Source organism: Leopardus geoffroyi, chromosome D3, assembly GCF_018350155.1.
Source record: "Leopardus geoffroyi isolate Oge1 chromosome D3, O.geoffroyi_Oge1_pat1.0, whole genome shotgun sequence".
Lineage (NCBI taxonomy): Eukaryota > Metazoa > Chordata > Mammalia > Carnivora > Felidae > Leopardus > Leopardus geoffroyi.
This window is the reverse complement of record NC_059339.1, coordinates 27747569-27755509: the sequence shown is the minus strand read 5'-3', so window position 1 is coordinate 27755509 and position 7941 is coordinate 27747569. Positions and strand designations below refer to the sequence as shown.

Below are 7941 nucleotides of genomic sequence, written 5' to 3'. Positions count from 1 at the left end.
AGTTTAAATAGTGAATGGCATGCATTTAGCACTGAGCATGGCACACAGTAGGTTCTTGGTCTGCAATGGTCATTGCCGTTATTTTTGTGTTGGGCAATATAGGCATCCCAGGCGGGGGGAACAACACATGCAAAGGCCCAGAGGCCTTTGAGGCAGGGGGATTCTTTAGGTCCTGGAAGAAGCTTGTGAGGGTCTAGGCCAACCCATAGATGGGACAATGGGAACTTACACAGACCTCGATGCAGCTCCTATTGCACACCTGGCCATCAGCTGACAGAGTCCTGGTGTCTCTCTAACCATGGAAGACTGGTGTTATCAATACATCCATTATGTAGAGGCCAGGAGAGGTGAAGTAACCAGCCATAGTCACTCAGGCAAAAAGTGGCAGAGCCTGGATGGATACCCAGGTCTCTGAGGTTTCCCATCTGCCATGAGTCATCTGGAATGAGTCCTAGTGAGCACAAAGAGTACCTGTGCTGCCTTTACCATGGCAGCCCTGACTGGCTTCAGCCAAATCTTTGCTTGCAGACCGGTTTCTGTAGCTACAAAAAAGGGACTGGGATTAGAATCAGTGAGCTGCCAAACAGAACCTTGCTCTGTTCTAGGTTGAGTGCTAGAACACTGAGTGCTCTTGCCTCATTGAATCCTCGCAGACAGTAGAAATGGGTGCTCAGGGAGGTCAGGGAACTCTGGGAGGTCACACAACACAGAAAAGGGCTGCATTTATTAGCCCATTTTACAGATGAGGACATGAAAGTGGCATAAGAAGCTGCAGGACTGTTTGACTCCAAAGGCGTGCCAGTCCTAACCATCTGACCACTTTGCCCCTTGGAGAGCCATGAAAAATTCTCTGGCCTTGCTGCATCCAGGGAGGGGGGATAGAGAGCCAGCTGGGCCCATAAGGATCTGTGACTTTACCTTTTGGAGAAGTAGGAAGCCCTGGACACTCCTGGACCAGATGAAAGGTAGGCTGGGCCTCCATGGCATCCCCATTTTCTCACCTTCCTCCCTGGCTGGCCCCCAACTCTGGGTTCTAAATGACCCTCTCTCCTTTTGCATATGCAAAGTGTGAGACCCTGCCCTGGGAGAAAGAGTGGGGAGTGGTCTTCATAGCCATAACCCTGAGGTTGGGCAGATGGAGTAAGAGTACCCACGGACTCTGGAGGCAGAATTTTCTAGGTTTCACTCCCTACTTAGCTACTTCTGGGCAGCGTGACCATGGAGAGGTCCTTATCGCTCAGAGTGTCCTTGCAAGATGATCGTAAAAATAAACCAAGAAAACATAGGCCAGGGCTTTGGATCTCCAAGGAGGCCTTCTCCCCTGTCTCAGCTGGCACCATGCCCAGACTATGGGCTCAAGACTTCTCATCTGTAAAATAGGCATAGGAAGTTTAAATAGATAATGCATGCAAATGTCCAGCACTTCCAGGGGTCCTTGGAAGGGTAGGTGCCTTGAGGGTGCAGACACCAGAGGCATCCCCCAGTAGGGGTTCAGGGCTCACCCCCAAGTTTGGGGGCATTCTTTTGTGTTTCCCAGCCATTTAGCCCAAACAGGTCAGCTGAACCCATGACAGAGCCAGGCGCGATCAACCCACACCCCATCCTGATTTTGACCCATACATGGAGCCCAGAGCAGTAGCCCAGGCTTCCCACAGTGCCAGTTGGCCTGAAAGAGATTGTACGGTGTCTGGGAGAGTATCCCCCCGGGCGGGGGTGGAGGGGTGGGGTGGGGAGAGGGTCACAAAGGACCTGGCACCAGGAACAGGGAAAGGCCTGGGATCACAGAGACCCCTGGGCATCCCAGAAAGGTCATGGGCTGCGTTGAGCAGGGGTGTCTGGAGGCCAGCCGCCGCACAGGCAGCCCAGAAAGGAGATCAGGCTAGTGCATCCGCGCCAGAGGATGGGGGAACACGCTCAGAGGCGGAAGGGGCGCGCGGAAACCCCCATGGGAAGCCGGCAGGGGCACGCGAGGCGGTTGGCCGCAGCGGGGGCGGCGGCCGTTGGAGAGCAGCGGCCTGGGCCAGGCGAGGTCTGGCGTCTGGCCAGGCCCGGGGCCACCATGACCAAGGACTCGCCCAGCCCTTTGGGCAGCGGCCGCGCGACACCCAAGAAGCCGGGTAGTCCGGGTCCATCGGCGGCGGTGCTGGAGGAGCAAAGGCGGGAGCTGGAGAAGCTGCGGGCGGAGCTGGAGAAGCTGCGGGCGGAGCTGGAGGCGGAGCGGGCGCGCGGACGCGCGGCGACGCAGCGCTTCGCGTCCCAGGCGCGCCAGCTGCGGGAGGCGGCCGAGCGGGAGAGGCAGCAGCTGGTTGACCATCTGCGCTCCAAGTGGGAGGCTCAGCACGACCGGGAGCTGCGGCAGCTGCAGGAGGACATGCTGCGGGAGCGTGAGGCCGAGATTCGGCAGCTGCTGCGCTGGAAGGAGGCCGAGATGCGGCAGCTGCGGCAGCTGCTGCACCGCGAGCGCGACGCCGTCATGCGCCAGGCCCGGGAGCTGCAGCGCCAGCTGGCAGAGGAGTTAGTGAACCGTGGCTACTGTGGCCGCGCGGGGGCGCCCGACGTCGCTGCTGCTCAGTGCCGCTGTCGCCTGCAGGAAGTGCTGGCACAGCTTCGCTGGGACACCGACGGCGAGCAGGCCTCGCGCATCCGACACCTGCAGGCAGCGCTCGACGTGGAGCGCCGGCTCTTCCTCAAGTACATCCTACAGCACTTCCGCTGGCATCCCGCTTTGCCCGTCTCCCCCGACCCCCAAGCCGTGCATTCTTTGGAAGAGCCGCCCCTCCATACCGCCGGCAACTCCCCCGGGCTCCCAAAGTCCGTCTGTAAACTCGAATCCTTGAATACTGACAGCCTGAGCGCTGGCATCCGCCTGCGCTCCCGCTCCCTAGACGTGGTGCCAGCCAGGTGCTCCAACTCCCCAGACAGCCTGCTCCACACGCCGCGCTCCTGCTCTCTCGATTCTTTGGCACCAGCGCGTTCCCGCTATCTCGACAGCACCCTCAGTTGCCCCAAAGCCCCTGAATCCAAGAAGCCGGCCTCCTGGCCAGACGCCCCCATCTTAGGCTCCTCGAGTCCTCCGCCCCCGCTACCCCCACCACCGCCACCGCCATCGAAGCACAGGAGACCTAGTGACTCTCTAGGAGAGGACTCCGGGAGCCAGCCCTGCGAGGCCCTGACTCCCTCGCCGCCGGATCTGGACTATCAGGAGCTGGTGAAGCAGAACTCGGAACTGTCAGAGGCGTTGCAGGTGCTGGCACGCCGCTGCTCGGGACTGTGGGAGGAGAACGTGCAGCTGTGGCGCGCAGGTTTCCAGGACAAGTCCGACGAGGTGAAGCGGCTCAAGGTGAAGCACGCGGAGCTTGCAGGCCTCGCGAGGCGCCTAGAGGACCGGGCCCGAAAGCTGCAAGAAACCAACCTGCGGGCTGTGAGCGCGCCTGTGCCAGGCGAGAGCCGCGCTGGCCTGGAACTGTGCCAGGCCTTTGCCCGCCAGCGCGCGCGGGACTTGTCGGAGCAGGCAAGCGAGCTGCTGGCCAAGGACAAACAGATCGAAGAGCTGCGGCTGGAGTACCACTTGCTGCAAGCTCGCGTCGCCTCAGGCATGAATAGTGTCCCGCACCCTGGCGGGGGTGCTGCCCAAGCCCAGTGGCTCAACATCAGTGAGTTGGACCGGCTGCAGCGCGAGTCCCAGCGGGAGGTGCTCCGCCTGCAGAGACCGTTGACGATGCAGCAGTCCACCGGCCGCGCCCGAGCTGAGGCGGACGGCGAGAGCGCACCCTTCGAGGAGGCGCGGCGCCAGGTGCAGGCACTGGAGCTGGAGCTGGGCGCCCAGGCGGCCGCGGCTCGGTGCCGCGGCGAGGAGGGTGAAGCACAGCTGCGGGCGGCGCTACGCGAGGAAGCCTGGCTGGCGCAGGAGAACGCGCGGTTGCAGGCTCAGGCCGACTGGACGCGGAAGGTGGCGGCGGAAAACAGCGATGTGCGCGGGCAGCTGGGCTGCGCGTGCCAGGAGCGCGACACCGCCGGCATGCTGGCGGAGCAGCTGCTACAGCAGGCTGCGCGCGGGCAGGACAGGCAGCAACAGCTGCAGCACGACCTGCAGAAGGCCCTGCGAGATCTCCAGGCTGCTAGGGAGGAGATGCTGGCGCTGCAGTGTCAGACTGGTTACCTTCCCCAGGAATCCCGGGAGGCCCCCCAAGTCCCGGAGGCTCAAGTCAGAGATAGTGGAAGGACCAAGTTCCAGCTGGCGCCTGAAGAGCAAGCAGCTTCACAGCCCAGTGCAGACAAACAGGGAAATCAGGAAGCTTCTCAGCTGGAAAGTCCAATTGCTATCAGGGAGCCAGCCAGTGACCCTCAAGTGCCAGACAGAGTCCCAGCCAGCGGACCTCTGGACTCCGGGTCCCTAGCCAAGAAAACTAGCTCCCAGTCGAATTCTCCCTCTGAGTTGGAGTCCATATGGACCACGGTGCCATCTTGTCCTCCTCTGGATATGGACACAGCCAGCGAGGTGGAGGATCTGGAGCCTGACGGTGTGTCCTCTACCTTGGAAGCGAGGAGCTCAGAGGCCCCCCTGACCCCTAAGCTCAAGATCTTCCTGGCTCAGTATAGCTACAATCCTTTTAAGGGGCCTAATGAACATCCTGAGAGTGAACTGCCCCTCACAGCTGGAGATTATGTGTATGTTTTGGGGGACATGGATGAAGATGGATTTTATGAAGGGGAGCTTGAGGATGGCCGGCGGGGGCTGGTGCCCTCCAACCTGGTGGAGCAGATTCCAGACAGTGACATCCTGGGCTGCCGGTCCCCCAAGTCCCCTGACTTCAGCCCTACTCGACTCCTAGGTAGACACAGAAAGTTTTTGAAGGAAGACACTGGTCACAGCTTGTTGCCTGGGAAAGCCCAGGGAGCTATGGACAAGGGGACATGCCAGATGGTGAGGGCAGGCTCCAAGACAGAAGTGGCAATAGAGATCTCAGATGCCAAGAGAGAAGAAGACAGCTGGCTGGGCTCGCTGCAGTATAGGGAGGAGAAGGGCTTCTCTAGACCCCTTCTGGGGGCCACAGGGGCTTTTTGCGTGGCTCCCGTGCAACTACACCTGCAGAGTGTTGCAGCCACATCAGCCAAGATTACCTGGGTCTACAGCAGCAGCAACCACCCCCATATGGTATACCTCAATGACCAGGAGCATGCCCTGACCCCAGCAGGTGTGTGCTGCTACATCTTCCACAGCCTGCATCCTAGCACACGGTACCGGGCACGAGTGGAGGTGCAGCTGCCATGGGACTTGCTGCAGGTGCACTGGGAAACAACGTCCTCCACCATCACCTTTGACACACCGCTGGCAGGACCTCCTCACCCTCCTCTGGATGTGCTGGTGGAGCGCCATGCCTCACCAGGCAGCCTAGTGGTCAGCTGGCTCCCTGTAACCATCCACTCTGCTGGGTCATCCAACGGAGTCCAGGTCACTGGCTACGCTGTGTATGCTGATGGGTTCAAGGTTGCAGAGGTTGCTGATGCCACTGCTGGGAGCACCCTGTTGGAATTTTCCCAGCTCCACCTGCCCCTGATGTGCCAGAATGTCTCTGTGAGAACCATGTCGCTTTGTGGTGAGTCCCTGGATTCAGTGCCAGCCCAGATCCCTCATGACTGTTTCACCTGTCACCAATTGCCAGAGACTTCTTCCTTTAGCTACACCTGTGGTGACCTGTCTACCTGCAGAGTCACAGTCCCTGTCCATCCTCAGAGGCTGGCACTGGCTCCCCTGAGTGCTAAAGCCAGCCCCCACACTCCTGGAAGCTGCAGGGAGCCCCAGGTCGAGTTTCTAGAAGCATTCCCTGAAGAACCCTCAAAGAGGCAGTCCCTGATGTGCAACCTGAGTTCAGAGGGAGAATGTGCAAGTGTGGGGTCTGGCAGCCAACCCCAGGGGCCTATAGGGGCCCAGGAGGTCTGCAGAAAGGACTTGCTCTTTCAGAAGAGTTCCCCAAACCACAGACCACCTCTGCTCAGTGGACAGTCTAGGGGAGAAGAAAACTGCTACTGGCACATGGGCGCCAGAAAAAGCCATGCTTCGGGAGTCATCCATCTGTTCCCAGAGTTTGGGCTTGAGAAGCAACCATATCAGGAAAAGGCTGCTTTTGAAAAGGTCCTTAGTCAAAAGCAAGATACCGATGTGTTTGCCCCTCCCCAGCTGGACACCAGCCAACCATATGTGTCTGACTTCCACAACATTTTGCAGGAGGAGGAGGCAGTGCACGTCAATCTGTGGGGCCCAGAGAGGCGAGAGCAGAGAAAGGAGATTAGGACCCAGAACGGGAGCTGTCAGGCTCTGGGGAGCAAGAGAGAGTGCCAGCTCCTGGAGCCCAGCCCAGCACTTTGTCCAGCTCCATCCAGCAAAGTCATTAAGATGTTCAGGGGTGGCCCCTCACCACTGGGGACAGAGGTGGACACTTTGGCCAGGGTCTTTGTGGCCCTCTTTGATTATGACCCCCTGGTGATGTCTGCCAACCCCGAGGTTGCAGAGGAGGAGCTAGCCTTCCAGAAAGGGCAGCTGCTAAGAGTGTGGGGCTCTCAGGACCCTTGTGGCTTCTACCATGGTGAATGCAATGGGCAAGTGGGCAACATACCTGGGCATCTGGTGGCCGAGGTAAAGGTAGGCACAGAGGAGACTGATGGGATGTGGCATTTGCCAGCACAAGGGCACCTGTCCTCTGTGGCCCACCTCGATGACTTTGGGGGGCTCACCAGCCCCCAAGGCTCCTTTCCTATGCCCCAAGGGAACCCCCGGAGGTCACCACTGTGGACTCCAACAACCATGATGACAGCTTTGGACTATGACCCCAAGGATGGGCGAGCAGGGGGCCAGGTGAAGGACAAGCTGTCACTGAGGGCAGGGGATATGGTCATGGTCTATGGGCCTGTGGATGACAAGGGATTCTATTATGGGGAGTCAGGTGGTCACAGGGGCCTGGTCCCAGCCCACCTGCTGGATCACCTTCCCCTCCATGGAAAGTGAGCAAGGCTCCTGCCGGGGTAGTGGCCTCTGGCCACCCACACCCCGCCAGAGGAGAAGCAAGCACTGGGACCCTAACTCCAGCATCCCTCCTCGACTCTGTGAGCAGTACTTGTCAGAATGTCACTGTGAGAAATTGACACCAGTCCCCAGGAGTCCCCTGGCCTCTGAGAGGAGCAGGGCTTCAGTCTGAACTGAGCTGTTCCCAAAAGAAAACAGAACAAGCAGCCCACGAGAGTCTGACAGGCTGTTTTGGAGTTGTCAGTGACTATGACAGGTATTTGGAGAAGGGCCTTTTTCTGTGCTCAGTATGCATTTTCTCTAGGAGTTTCTTTAGAAGTGTCCTCATCCATTGCGTTGTATGAAAGTCTCAAGAAAAGCCTGCCTCTTAAAAAAAAAAAAGTGACCAGAATGTTATTTTTCTATCTTATGTTCAACCCCTCATTAAAATGTTCATAGAAAAAAGAAAAATAATACTTCAGAAGTAAAAGCACAACCAAGGGAAACACAAATATACCTCTCTTCCCCTCTCTCTTCTGTCCAGGGGTCCTGCAATGGCTGCAGACATGTGTTCCCAGCTGGGGAGGGCACCTCCTTATTCTTTGGAGGGGGCTTAGCTTACGGTCTTCTGGCAGGACTATCCAGGGGTCAAGCCAAGAGCCAGGGCTGAGAAGCAGGGCCCCAATGGCTCAACGAGGTTGGCATTTCCCACAGGCTTCCCTGCATGTGGCCTGTGTCCCTGGGTGCCAGCCTTTGTGGAGAGTGGGATCAGTGTCTCCCGACTGGGGATCCCACTCTGCATGGTGTTAGTAATTGCCCCCTTTCCCCAGGGCTTCTCTCTGGGAGGGTGTTTCTATATTTACCCCATCTTGTAGAAGAGACTCTGAGGCTCAGGGGGCCCCCTCTTGTCAGGTGACACAGCTGAAAAGCTGTTTCCTCCC

General features: G+C 58.6%; 1 protein-coding gene across 1 annotated transcript; it reads left to right on the top strand.

Annotated features, from left to right (window-relative positions):
• Positions 1-256: 256 nt before the first annotated feature.
• Positions 257-7490, top strand: LOC123587679 (RIMS-binding protein 3A-like). Its single transcript, XM_045457617.1, has one exon. It carries the CDS (start codon positions 1901-1903, stop codon positions 7001-7003), a length of 5103 nt encoding a protein of 1700 aa, XP_045313573.1. The 5' UTR covers positions 257-1900; the 3' UTR covers positions 7004-7490.
• Positions 7491-7941: the final 451 nt, after the last annotated feature.